This window comes from Hylaeus volcanicus, chromosome 6 (genome assembly GCF_026283585.1).
Source record: "Hylaeus volcanicus isolate JK05 chromosome 6, UHH_iyHylVolc1.0_haploid, whole genome shotgun sequence".
NCBI lineage: Eukaryota > Metazoa > Arthropoda > Insecta > Hymenoptera > Colletidae > Hylaeus > Hylaeus volcanicus.
In genome coordinates, this window is record NC_071981.1 from 571,153 (window position 1) to 585,989 (window position 14,837).

The following is a 14,837-nucleotide window of genomic DNA, read 5'->3' on the forward strand; positions in this document are numbered from 1 at the left end:
GTGTGCTTTCCTTCAACCACAGGGCGATTCGAACAACGCACAAAGTCGAGACCAGCGTTTACTCGACTTATATTGTAAAGAGATTTAGTGGTGAGTTGATTTTTCTTCCAAGCAATATTTTTTTTGTATAAATATTTATAAATGTATTTTGTTGTGACCACTCGGAATATCAATAAATGATATTTCATTTCCGGGGAATCCCTGATTGATGTTCTCGGGTGGTATTTCCATTGATATTTTCTGAAATATTATTCCGACAATTTTATTGTATTCTTTATTATATGAAACCACAATTTCTGGTTTCTGGAATATCAATAAATGATATATTTCATTTCCGGGGTAACTCTATCTGATATTCCAGGAACAAATATATATGTATTTTTTTTTCTCATTGTTTTTCTTTATTAAATGCGTAACTGAATTTTCGACGATTTCATATGTGTATTTTCTGTATGAGATTATAAAGCTGAAGCTGTCAACAGCTCCACGAGAGGAATATTTCTGATTAAATATTAAAAAGTCTTTCCATAGGATTCAAAAAAGTTTCTATTTTCGCAGTGCAATCAAAACAAATTTTCATGTATCCAAAGCATTAATGTACAACTAATTAATCTTCAAAGCTATCTCCTACTCGTACACCGTAATTTTCCAATAATATACTATTTACAAACTCTCAGTAGCTCCTCCAGAGTAATATTTCTGCTTAAATATCAGAAACTCTTTCCTCATCACTTAAAAAACTTTCCATTTTCGCGTTGCAATAAAAATATAAATCTCCACGTATCCAAAGCATTAATTTCCAATTAATTACTCCTTAAAACTACCCCGTGTGTACCGTATAATTTTCCACTAAAAAAAAACTACTCCCAGAAGCGATCTCCATCGTTATTCTTCCTTTAACTCTTCCCTTTCACCCGGTTCGGGAAACGGCGATCGCGAAAGAACGCGAATGATTTGTTTCGGGGGTTGGTTAATTGGCAGTGGTCAAGCAGACGTAATTGGAGAGAGAGGACGGGCGAGCACGTGGTGTTTCGGCGCGAGAGCCTGCGTTTCCCACGCGCGGTGGATGACAGGGGTGTACACGACCGGCCGATCGGTGGGTAGAGGGGTTGTTTAGAGCGAGCGAACGAGAGGAAGACAGACGACGAAAGGGGTGGAGAGGCAACCACCGGGTAGGGGATGAAAAGCACGTGGCTAGCGAGCGACGCGCGCCTCTCCGCCACGGCTGGCTGTATATCCATCGAGCTTTCCACCCCCAGCATCCCCCCCACTTGTTGTGCTCAACCGTGTTGTGTTGCTATGTTGCCTTGTGTATCGAGAAAGTTCAACGCCGGCTAGACGATGTTTCCCAGCCGCGGGATCGGAATCAACAGGCTTCACCTCCCGGCGCATCCCTCTCGCCCCGATCGAAGAGCCGAAAACTTTTTCAACAAGATTAAAATTTCATGATACGCCGCTCTGCCCTCCGCAAGTCCCGGGAATAGAATCTCGATCGCGGCGCGGAGAGAAAGAACCGCCGGGACTCGACAAATCTCATTTAGAAATTTACCAACGCCGCACCAACTTTCTTTCCGATTACGTTTGGGACGTTGCTTCGGGAAATCGACATTTTTTTTTCGTTCCTTCCTTTTAATTCTTTTTTTCCGCGCAGATTCTGGAACGACGGACGGGTCGATTCGAAAAATGTTTCAGGAAGAGGCGGAGGAAATGCTCGTTTTTCGACGAGTACCCGCGGCCCTCCGCGGCAACTGGGGCGGGAGTAGAAATTAAATTTTTTCGTTCGAGAAATGCAATTCGAGAGAGTTACACGGGTCGAACTTTGTTCCGACGATGCCCGGTGATTTTCGAGCCGGCGAGTTCGTTCATTATCGAAAGGGTAACGCACGGAGATGCCGAGTTCTTCAAGGGGATGTATGATTATTGAACGGCCGGTTCTCGGTCGAATTTTAAGGGCGGCAACCCTAAAGGGAATATCTCCCGTCGCTCGTTCGCGCCTAACCTTCGCAATTTTTAGCAGAGGTTCGCTTGTCTCTAAAGGAGCCGTAGGATTTTGTTTAAACTGGAATTTTGCACTCGGTAAATATAGTTAGTTTCAAAAATATTCATACCCTTTATTTCTCTCGAAAAAACTTGTTAAAATTTAATGATAGTTTTGATATATCAATTTCTTCACGTAAATAATGAAACGTTTATCATATTTGGAAATGTCAAACCTATCGTTTAATTTACACATTGTTTATATATTAAGTAATTTTAATAAATTCATTTTAAATGTAGCTTCGAGTATGGTGCACCAAAAGTGCATATAAATCACATTCTATCCAATAAGCAATCTTCGAGGAAGAAAATTAATTTTCTACAACTCTAATCACAATAATAACTCATTCGCGTTTTATATATACTTTTCTCTGTAAGTACCTAAAATCTTTACCGAATAAACAATTACAATTCCGACGAAGAAAACTCATTTTTTACTGCTCCAATAAAAGTAAATATTCTTCACGTACACTTTACATATGTCTCTCTTAAAGAAAAAATTCATTTTCTATTGCTCGAATAAAAATAAACATTCTTCACGTATATAATACTTTACATATGTCTCTTTTCAAGAAAATAATTCATTTTCCACTACCCCAATAAAAATAACCATTCTTCACCTAAACTTTACATACGTCTCTCTTCAAGAAAATAATTCATTTTTCATTGCTCCAATAAAAATATTTTTCTTCAAGAAAAAAATTCATCTTCTACTTTCTCCTAAGAATAACTACTCCAAATACTACTCGCAAGAAACACTACTCATCCCCCAAATACATTTTCCCTCGAAATCTTCACTTTTCCCCCCTTCCCTTTTCAGATCTTTAAAGTAACGTTGTAGGTCCCCAGAGGGTTGCATTTTTCAATGTCTTCGGAGATTAGGTGACGACGAGGCGATATTTGACGAAACCCCCCACCCTTGGAAACCGTAGTCCACTATTCCGAGGTGAATGGCGGATTTGTGGATACGAGTGACTGCCTCGAAGGGAACATCCCCCAGGATCTTTAACTCGGCGGTCCTTCAGGACCCGGCGACCCACTTGGTATGCAAGAAGTATAGCCATTCATCTCCCGATCTCCGGCAAAGTCCCGACCTCCGGATATAAATTAGCTTTTGTTTAGCATTCAATGCGAGCCGCCTTTTCCACCAACGCTGCCTTGTTCCCTCCTCCTCCTCCTCCCGCCCCCGATCCACGGTTAGACACCCACCTGGTCGACCCCCCGGAGCCACCCCAGCAATCCGCTGCAATTAATGTAGCCACTACCTGCCTCTCGGTCGAGCCAATTAAACATTCGCGATTGCCATGAAAAGGAATCGCCCCGACGTTAAAAGGGAATTAAATTCCCCGGGGCGGTGGCGGGCTCAAGTCCGACGTGAAAATCCGTTTTCGGTAGCTATCGAGTACCCCTGAGGGAGGCCGGGGATCATCGATATGTTGAATAGCTTTTTAATTGTTACAAAATCGCTGTTTCCGTGTGCCGCGCGGCCGGATAATAAATTACATGCGCGAATTTCCGCGAAAGTTTTGCGCCCGATTCGTTGAAACAGGATAAAAAGAGACGGCTCGGTTCCGCAAGACACTCGATCGTAGCCGAAAAAGAGAACGAACGAATCAAGAGTCGAACAATTTCTGGTGAAAACATGTTCAATATCTGGGGTTCCTTTCGGTTGGACTCGATGCTATCGGTATGTTTATGTATTATATTTGTGAAATTAATTTAGGATTTTGTTTTTTAGTAAATAAATTTTAATAGTTGTATATCTGGTAGCATAATCGTGGTGCACGTATGAATATAAATATATAAATTGGATCTATTTTATACTACTCGTATTTTAATGAAAAGAAGAACAGAATTCTGAAGCTCAATAAACTAAATAAATTTTAGTAATTGTATATCTGGTAACATAGTCTTGGTGGATATATGCATTATAAATATATAAATTGGATCTATTCATACTTCTGAAGCCGCTCGTGGAAAACTCTTTAATTTAAAAAGAGAATTACACTTTGAATAATTAATCTTGAAACCGTCTCCCGCACCCTATTAAACAAGTAAATCTTCAACATTTTAGTACTTAATATCTAAACTAAAACATTTTTCCTAAATTATAATTGCTATTGCATTTATTAATCCTATTTTTTTTTAAACGCAGGTCCGACTACTCCAACTACTCCAAACTCCGTGGAAGTTTCCCAAGAAATCGAGGCTGATCCCGTCAAGTCGCCAGGACGGAATGATAAAGTGTACAGCGGAAAAACCGGTGAAAAATTTCGGGTAGATAAGCGGGGCCACGGAGTAGCTTCGCACGTGAGGTACATTGTCCGTCGCCGAATCTAGGAGGTTTAATCTATCATTGCGGAGCCAACGGGTGGAACAACGTCGGGAGGGGGGTCGAGAAGCCGCGGTAACTAGCGGGAATAATTAATAAATGCGGGAATGCATTAGTATGCGCGGCGTGGTGTGAGTTCGTGCGGACCCGAAAGTCGGATGAATACGGAGACACCGGGGGCTCCGGGAGTCAGGAATTATAAAATAATAAAGAGAAAATTACGTAATGTGAGGATCAGATGAGAATTAGAGGACAATGAAGACGGGGTAAACCACCGCCGTCTAAGGGGTTCACCTAACGGCGGACAGAGAGGCGGCGAGGGGAACCGTTGGAAGGGAAAACGGAGGTCGAGGACCAGACGTCTTAATGTCTGGATCGTCGAGAACTCGTCCCCTGCGCATGACTATCTCCACGACCTCGCATCTTTCCGATAAGAAACTCCGCTCCTGCGGATAAATCCTTTCGTTTCCGAGGTATTTTATTTTAGGGGGTGTTCGAGTGTAGAGCTTTCGAAAAACGTATTTTATCGAGCGCATCTCTATGTGTAGATATATTTAAAAATACATCCGCCAAAGAATTTTATTACATGGAGAATTCACGAAATTAGAGACAGCTGAAGTAGTTCTTCTTTGATTTCACATATGTACAATTGTAATTTTTAAATTTTATAAATCTGTGAAAACGTGAGAAAACTGAACCTATCGTTATTTCTGTCATGCCTCTCTGTATGTCTTCTAAATTAAAAATAAATAAATCTACATAACGAGCATTTTCACACTCCGAGAGAAAACAAATAACGAAGGTCCTGAAAGCGTTCTGCTGACTTTTCGAGTTCTAATCCGACCCAGCATCCAATGACCAAACAAGCCAATTGTATATTTACCCTTAAAGAATCCTTGGGTCCTATTATTTTTCTTCTCCGAGAGAAAACGAACGAAAGCAAGGATAATTTCCTTAGCAGGAAGGGTGTCCACGAGATTCATCGGAACGGAGCGCGATCTCGTCGGGGCGCTAATCGGGAATTCTAATTAGTAGTCAGACGACGTACACCCGCTGCGATTTTGTAAATGGTAACAATGTTATGTAATTAGGTAAAAAGTTCTGTAATCAAGAAGTAGATCTTCTGCGAGTCTCTCGCCGTACCATCGCGCTCTGATCCTCCCACCCTCATTCGTATTAAAATAGTCTCGCTAGGAAAGCGTGCGTTGCGCCCTGCATATCTTAAAACCCAGGGGTTGCCCGGAGGGACCCAAGATCCACCACCCCTACGGCGCCTTTACATCCAGTTCTGATTTTTCTCGCGATTCATATTGCCGAAGACTCGCGCGAGGCTCGGATTACCGTCCCGGAGAATCGTTGCGTTTCGTCCCCTTTTAAATTTCACCGATATTGCTCCACGACCACTGGAAAATATTCCTTTCGACCCTTATTCGCTCTCTGCTAAAGCGGCGATTTTGTCACAGTCGCGATGGAAAATATTCTTTGGCGAGAGAAGAGTTATTACGAAACAGTTGACACGTTTCTGGAAAGAGTCTAGCAATATAAGGATAGGCAATCGACCCGCAATTTTCATTGCTATTATGTGCCGTGCAATGCTTTTGACCTAAAACCTAATCGTACAAAGTTTCAGACCGTTACCTCCTTGTTTAAAGGTAATACGAGGGCAAACATCCTTAGATTTATTATTTTTTTCTCGGTTACTATTTCAGATATTTAAATTCTGCAAAACGAAAATATTCGTACTTATAAACTACATCTCATATATCTTTTCAGGGTATTGTTTTGATTATTAAGGGTGAAAAATAAATAATTTATTGTTTATTTTCCCTGTGAGTACCTACCAAAATAGTCAGGAATGATTATCGGTTATTCACCTGACACTTGTAAAAGTTTCAGAACGATCGGAGTCCTGGAACATGGTTAAATAATTAAAAAGAAACAAAAATCCCATGCGTTACGCCCCGTGCGATGGGCTGAAGAAGAATGAGACAACGTATGTCAGACACACGTATCGTTACAGCTATATAAAGTCCTGTCAGCCATTTCTAGGTGACGTGGCGATCAACGTGCTAAAAAACACGATGCATCTATCTATCTGTATCCCTAGATTCCCTTTGTGGAAAATTCTGTAATTTCCACGGGAAAACATTTTTTCCGAAACAACCGATTCGATTACTTCGCTAACCTGCCTATTCGATGTTTAATGGAGAACGGGATCGAACGAGCGCCAGGTAATATTTGCACGTGCACAATCGGCATGAGTCTTCTCGATATCATCGTACCAGGGATCATTCGCGAGGCAAAAAACGAGCCGAAACTGTTGACGTCAGTGTTTCCACAAGCACAGTCGTCGGCTCGATGATCTCATGGCCTGTGTATACCAGCCGACTATCTATATACCTTTCCTACTATATGCCTATAGTCGTCGGGTCTGCGCAGCGCCTTTTTCGCGTGTGTTCCAATGCACGTAAGCGTGCGTATTGTGGAATCGCGGGACAACTCGTCGTCGACACGTGTGCGTTTGTCAGCTTCTTAGAAAGCCGCGAATAGGCGTTCGTTGCATGCATAATTTCCCGTACACGAGCACTCGATTCACGGGCGAATTAGCGCTAGTTACGTCGAGAAAGTTAACGATTCTTTTCTTTTTACGTGCGAGCTAGTTATTTAGTGGTAGGTTTAATAAATGTTTGTTTAATAAATTGGTGTATTCGAAGGAAGGCTTGACACAAAATATTTGTGTGTAATAAATAGACCGCGGATCTTTATGCAAAATAAAATCTTCGCGATTTGTGTATACAAAAATTGAACCTAAATAGGAATTTATTTTATTCTGCAAATATTATAACGTGAACTTTCAATCGTTTTTATACTCTTGCATATTGTTTGCATTTTGTAGGTTCTTGGGCATTCTCTTCTCTAATAACTCTTCCCGAGTAATAGCAGGTCGGTGAATACAATTACCGGTAGAATTGAATTAAAATTAATTGGGGAAATTCGGGAAGAGTAATTCTGATCTTTGATAGATGAAACTTTTAAATAATGAAAGGTACGAATTTTTGAAGCGTTCTTTGTTGAAGAAATTGTAGGTACTTTACATTGAACGAATAAAATTGCATTCAAGTCAAAGGGAAAAATTGAAAAAAGGCCAAATCCTTGCGTAAATGAAATTTTCTAGAAATAATAGATAAATAACATTTGATGTGTTCTTTATTGAAGAAATTGTAGGTACTTTGCATTGAACGAATAAAATTGCATTCAAGTCACATGAAAAAATTGAAAAAAGGCCAAATCCTTGCGTAAATGAAACTTTCAAGAAATGATAGATAAATAACATTTGATGTGCTCCTTGCTTAAATCCTTGCGTAAATGAAACATTCAACATTTAGCGTGTCTTATACTGAATAAAAATCACCATTTCTAAACATAAACTAAAATTAACATTCCATAACGCCCAAACAGAAATCGAATAACCCAAACCATTTTCTACCATTTCAAACCCAGCCCACACCAACCAACAATTCAATGACTCTATCACAGTGCATATCCGTGCACCGCGATGTATCTTCAATGAATTCAGTTTCTTCCGCGATTATCCTTTCTCTTTTCCTTTCTTTCTCTTTCTAAAGCGTCATTCCGTTAACTGACTAAAGTCCCCGACATATCGACAGAGTGTTTTACATACCGACACACTCGTAGCGGCGGTAAAATATTTTCGAGGGCAAAGTTTGCAACTGCGGATAGAAAATAAATTACACGTATCGTTGATCGCGGTCGTAACGGGCAGCTTTAAACAGCCCATACGTTGCGTGCAACGATACGTGTGTATTTCTCGCGCGGTATTGGCCGGCGTACTGACACGCCGAGACGAAACGATTTCAATAAACAAGCTTGATACACACGTACATACGTGCGAAGTGGCACGAATGGTTTTTTCCTAGAGCCGGCTATGTGCGTGGGCGGCATCGACTTTGCTTCCCTATCGCACGTAAAAGCCAAGATAAACATTATTTATTTTTTTTTTCTATCGTTACCTCTCTCTTTCTCTATTTCTCTGTGCTCTCCTGTGTGTATAGGTGTGTAAACGTTGCATCGCGCGAATAAACGACGGTGAATGAAGACATTGTATCGTAATAAGGAGAACGACGTTACGGATACCGATCCGAGAAAAAATTCAATTCCGCGCGATATAGACTCGAACGCGGATGTTGTGCGGTTTCGATATCCGCGCGTAAATTCACAGGTAACGTACGACGATCAGCGGTTGCGTTAAACGTCTTGGAAATCGCGTGTTACCGTTTCGCCCCGTTGTTTCCTATCGCGTGTAATTTAGATCGCGCGTCACTCATCGTTTATTTAACCGTGGCCAGCGCGCGCATTACCTGCGTTACAATGCAACGTTTTGCGTCACACGGCTCTCGATACACGCTGGAAACGCGCGCGTTCCGTTAAATAATGATACATCGAGGGTGGCTTCGAGAACAAATAAAGAGCGAAATCAAAGCTTATCAGGATATGGTGGTGGAGGTGTTAGAGTTATCCCGAAATTGACTGTATTGTACCATTCACCTTTTCGAGGTAAAGAGATGTTCCTATTTAACTGGAGGAAATCATTCATTCGTTTGGATAAGGAAATTCTAAGCTAGAAAGTATATACTCATACTAATAGTCTTGTTCCAAGAAATAATATTTCTGCATATTAATTGGATTTATAATTAGTAATTACATATACTATAATAGATCAATTAGAAGAAATAATTTATTCATTTGGCAAAACAAATTCTAAGCTACAAAGTATGTACTAATACTAATATTCTTGTTCCAAGAAATAATATTGGATTTATAATTAACAATTGCACATACTAGATCAATGAACTGTTCTGTTAGATCCCCCAATAACGTTTGGTATACCAAGGTAGACAAGATATTCAAACTCTCAAGGCAAATATTCATCAGGCACTCAACAGTAATAAATTGCGCCATACACGAACGTCACGTAAATACGAAAGTTACTCTGCCATCTTCGTAAGGACTATATTCTTATATACACATCAACTCCGTATCTTCAACACGGCATCATTGAACTCCGCAGTGTTAATTGCGAATAACTCTTAAACAAAACACCCCGAACGAGAGAAAGAGAGAAGAAGGGATCGAAAAAAGAACTTGTCCCTAGCGCAAAGTTTTCCCTGAACCGTAGGACACGTTTCGCTCGTTAAGGGTCCGGGACGGATAAGTAACGGCGGCGCCTGGCGTCGGGCGGAGTGGTCGCTGAAGAGAGAGCGGTGGGGTTGGAATTAAATAAAAATAAAACGCGAGATAATAACGTTAGCGAAGGAACCGAGAGCCCAAGACAAATAGCCGAGGGAAAACAAAGCGTATTATAAATACCGGGTGACAGGACGAGTTGGTGGCGGGAGAGAGCGACCGGGAGGCAGCTAGAGGGTGGTTTTCAACGGGGCGAGCCAGAAGAAGGAAGGGTAGGTCGGTGGTTGGCGACGACGACGACGACGACGTAGTAGCCGTGTCGACTCCTGAGAGAAAATGCTCCGAGGAAGCGATGCCCCCAGCATTTTTGCTACCTGCGGACACAATGAGTGGCCGGATTTCTTTTTCCGCGGTCGTTACTCACCCTCCGCAGAGGGATAGTATTCTTATCCAGGCTGGAATTACAAATTTCAGACACCGAGCCCTTGTGTCGGACAGGATTCTGACTGCGCGTTATATTCAACCCTATTTCTCTCTTTCTCTCTCTCCCGGCGTTGCTGAAGCCAAAGTGGCTTTGCTTCGCGCGTTCCTTTGCAATTGTTCCCAACCTCTTTTCCGTTTTCTTCATTTATTTTTCTCGTACACGGACAGAGAAACGCAACGTGATGTACTTTTAACGAGTACTCACACTGGGACGAGCGTGGCCGCGCGGATTCAGCTGCCAAGGAACCGCTGATGGCTGGAACTGTTCCTTTCCCCACGAACCGTTGTCGAACGGATTCTCACCGATGTGTCCCTGAAACGATAAGACACCGTTAATACGTTGCAATGTAGGTATGATTCATGATTGATACAGTGGAATATTCATAGAGTCGTTCGAAAAAGTATCGTCGAAAAAGTATATATATATATTTTAATGTTTGTTCACCGACTACGCCGAGATGGCATTTTAAAAAAAATAAATTAGTAAAATAGGAGTACTTTGTATTATTCAATATTTGTATACCAAGCACCATTAAATCGTTTAACACGTTGATGGCCACATGAATATTTATAAACATTTCTATGAGAATCAAATTTTGCTTTGAGACAATTGATGCCTACATAATCTAACGTTTATCGTAGTATTTATTTTTATAACGTTATAGAAATTCATGAATCCTAATCAGATTTATTGTCTGTATTTATGTATAGTCTGTATTTCTTAGTATTAGTCTGTATTAGTAGAAAACGCTCAATGAAAAATAAAATTCCTATTGCCGCAAGTTACTCGAAACAGTTTCCTTAAAGAGAACCTTACTTCAACAAAAATACAATAAATTATATCAATAAACGAAGAAAGAATCCAAAATAGTAGAAATTGCTACACCTTACCAATTATCGAAAAGGAGTTGCAACCCCTGCCTGTACTCGCGGCACTCGGTTTCTTTAAAAACGAAAGCTCAGCGACTCGTTAACGCCGGAGGAAACTTTGCTAGCGAACGTTCCGCGAGAAAATATTTATTCCTCCTGCAGTGTTTTCGCCGAGCGAGTAAGCGAAGCCAGTTGCAAAGAAAAGAGTCATCGATCTTTGGAACTCCGCGGTGTAAAACTTTTTTCGATGCTGCGTGGGGCTTATTTTCGTAATATATTCCGCGGGCCACGAGTTGCCCATCCTTCCCCCCTCCCCAAACCCTCTCGAACGCCACTCTTTCTCGACTTCGCACCCCGTAAGCCTTATTTTTCTTTTACCTTTATTCCTAACCTAGAATCTTCCGACGGCAAGGTGGCACGCGCATAAATCACCCGGTATAATGAGAACACTTCGTCTTCGGGCGGCTCGCCCTCTCGGTCTCGAGACGCATCCCTTACGGGCCGACTATTATATCATTCTTTACCTTCGCCTTGGATTTCTGCTTGCCGCGATTATATTAATATTCGTTTGCACGAATACGGAATCTAAAGATCGCGCCCTCTTTTCGATACGGTCAATCGTTGTGGGGGTAGTTATTCTTTATCGCCCCGAGAAGCGGAGTTAGGGGTGGGAACGGGAGGTGCACGCTTTGCTTGTTAACTCCCGGAGTGTCGGAGTACGTTATCAGAAGGTGTTCGATTTATTTCGATCGATATACTGAATAAAAATAATAAATGTATTGGAATTAGTAAGATACGGAAATATTAGGTCATCCTATATATTCGTGCTGCAGACTGCGTCAATAATAAGAAAGACTACGGAAATTTTATAGTGACGGTATAATAGCTACGTCAGAAAAGTAGGGAAATATTGTAAAATAAGAGACTATGTTTCGTATATTAATTAGAATACCTGAAGAATAAGTGGCGTGAATTATTCCAAATTTTATGGGATATGTAATAAATTTGTGTATGATAGAATTCCGAGCCAAATAAATATAGATAAAAATGTGACGTAGTAATGTTGGTATAAATAGATAATCTGGTCGTCACAGTCTAGATCTTACAATTAAGATACCAGTAAATCGGATTATAAGTCTTGCATGGAGCGCAGTGTACATTAATATTCGTTTGCACGACTCGAACACCTGCTTCAATATTTACGAATAAAGCTACTATTTCAGTTTCATAAGATTCGTTCGAAAATAATCATAGAATTCCTAGAAATTCACCTTGGTTATCGTAGCCTTTCGAGAACCAGCTAAAAAGGAATACATTCATCTGTCAATTATGCAAGGAATACGCTAGCACATATACCCATATTAAAAATGGTTTCGAGACACCTATGCAATAAGAAAAGCTTGTACAAATATGTGCCTCGCTGGAGCCTCTCTTCAAGTCATAATAATTTTTTACTAATAATTACGCCAATAATTGTGAATCACCAAACTGAAGATTTTATGCATTTCTGCATGCATGTATTTCATAAAATTCTCAATCCGAGTTATTATTATTAATTCCACTGCGTTGTTTGTTTCTATTGTTGGCAAACTTCTTGTTTTCCTTAATGCGAGATTGACAGGTCAATTTTATATCAATTTCTCGAGTAATCGATTACATGAATTATCGAAGAAGCCAGCGTATTCGTTGCACGTGATTTATGCATGATGTTGCATCGTTCCGTTTCAGTCCCGGTAGCCAGACAGTTCTCGAACGAGCGATTTTACAACAGATGGATAGGTCTTGGAGGGCCTGTTAATATTTGGTCTGCTCGTTCGCCAACTCTAAATCCGCCACGTTTTTATTTTCGGAGTCGGTGAAAAATATTTATTTATTCAGTAGCCATCGCCAGTATTGAAATACATCGATAATGTATCCGAGGAGACCGCCAACGTCTGACAAAACAACTGAACTATCTTCAAAGATTGAGACATTTTGTAGTGGAATGTCTGAGGAACGTTATTTTTATTCTTTCAATGTACGAATTTGCTTTAATATCGTACATATTTTAATCCCAACAAGTATTGTAATTGTAAACAACAAATGATTAAAATTGCCTGTATAACTCGAAGCTCAAGCAAGATAGATTAAATCTCTAGAGTTCTAGCCAAATACCATGAGAACTATTAATATTATTATAAATATACTACTCTTATACTTGGAATTCATTCCTCCATCGAGTCTTCTTAAATTACTAACAATTCAGCTAAGAAAAAAAGGAATTTACCTCCACTATCACTCTAACAGCTCCACTATGGCTGACAACCTAATAATTCGTTCGGAGTACTTCTAACGATTACCAAAAGTAAACGAATTACTCAAATGGCCGTCCCAGCTCAGCTTGTATATACAGGAAAGTCGGCCTCGAGCGATAATGCAGCTGTGCCGATTTAATCAAATCACCCCGTCGCGGTATAATTAGCCGAATTTCTATCCTCGACTTATTGCGCAACCTTCGGAATCGCTGTCCCGAACTTGCTCCAGCTCTGCAAGTTTCTGCGTGGGTGAACCGTGCACCCCCGGGCCGACGAAGGAAAGGGACAAGGGGAACCTCGAAGGCTAACCAAATTTAGATTATAATTAGTAGTAAACCGCGAGCCGAACCGGCCCGCGATAGATAGATGCGTAAACCGTAAATAGGAATGCAACTCGTTGCAAATTTAAGTCGGCGGAACGGATTAAGATCTATCGAGCAATTAGAGCGGTGAGTCATGGATTCCTGCATAATCGACGCGAGATCGAGGAAACTAATAATCGTTTCCCGAGAATTACCAATGTTACGCATCGCTACTGTTACGCGGATCGATATGACGTTAATCGTTTACTGCCACCGTTCACTTCGAAAGTCATTCGTTACAAATCGTTGGACGATGCTAATGGTAACAGTAATTTTACTTGACGTGACGCATGTTTCTAGGTATGTGTTATTCTAGTGGAGATCTCAGCTCACTCCTTTGTGGATCATTTACAGAGCGATCTCTTTGTGGAGCTCGATAGAAAAAGAAGGCAGTAGTCACTTTGTTCCGTGGTGAAAGTAAGCGAATCAGTCAGGTCTCCTGTCTTGTGCGATTCATTTTGGAGATGTGTATGCATCGTACTTTATCATTCTAAGATCAAATAATATGAATTTTGGCGATTTTACGTACACCACCTACTAATCAATTAAATTACCAGTTAGAACAATTGCAATCTAGTGCAAAGTTTCCCGAAGAACTTATTTTTCCCAGAAGATATAGTGGCATACTTTGTTAATTACTCACTGCCGCCATTCACATGATAAGTCATTCATTACAGACTACTGTACAATAGTAATACTAATAGTAATTTTATTTAGCATGACGCATGGTATCAATTACGCGCAAACGGAATGTATTGACTTTAGCCTACCTTCTTTCATTTAACAAGTTCAATAAACAAGCGTCACTCCGCAAGTAAAATGCAGTAAATATTACTATCAATTTTGGGATCCAAATTATGCAATTCAGCCTTTTGCCAACTAATTAAATTACCAGACAGAATAATTACAATTCAGCAGAGACGAGCAAACCCCTAGGCTTCGAATAAATCTGAAGTTTGTCTCGTTTCTTTCTCTGGAAAATGTTCAAAAGAGGAAACGAGACAAACGTATCGGCAAATTTCAGATTTACTCGAAACCTAGGGTTTTGCCCATCGCTGCAATTCAGTACCAAATTTTTCCCGAAGGTAAGATATTCCTGTTAATTTTTCATCGCCACTCCCTGCCGTTGAAATTCTGGGCGCGTCCCAGTGATTATACGCGTCGTCCGGTTATCGAACGCGTTAATAACAGTCACAACTATTTTCTTACCCGGGATGAGGGTCGAGGCGTGTGAAGCGCAACGATCGATGATGT

At 40.7% G+C, this 14,837-nt stretch overlaps 1 protein-coding gene across 7 annotated transcripts in view; it reads right to left on the minus strand.

Annotated features, from left to right (window-relative positions):
* Positions 1–14,837, minus strand: part of LOC128877864 (forkhead box protein P1) — a 392,211-nt gene that overhangs the window by 202,761 nt on the left and 174,613 nt on the right. For all 7 annotated transcript variants that reach the window (XM_054125470.1, XM_054125469.1, XM_054125467.1 and 4 more), the window contains one exon: positions 10,263–10,370. In XM_054125470.1, coding sequence (XP_053981445.1) covers positions 10,263–10,370 — 108 coding nt within the window. The remainder of the gene's footprint in view (positions 1–10,262; positions 10,371–14,837) is intronic.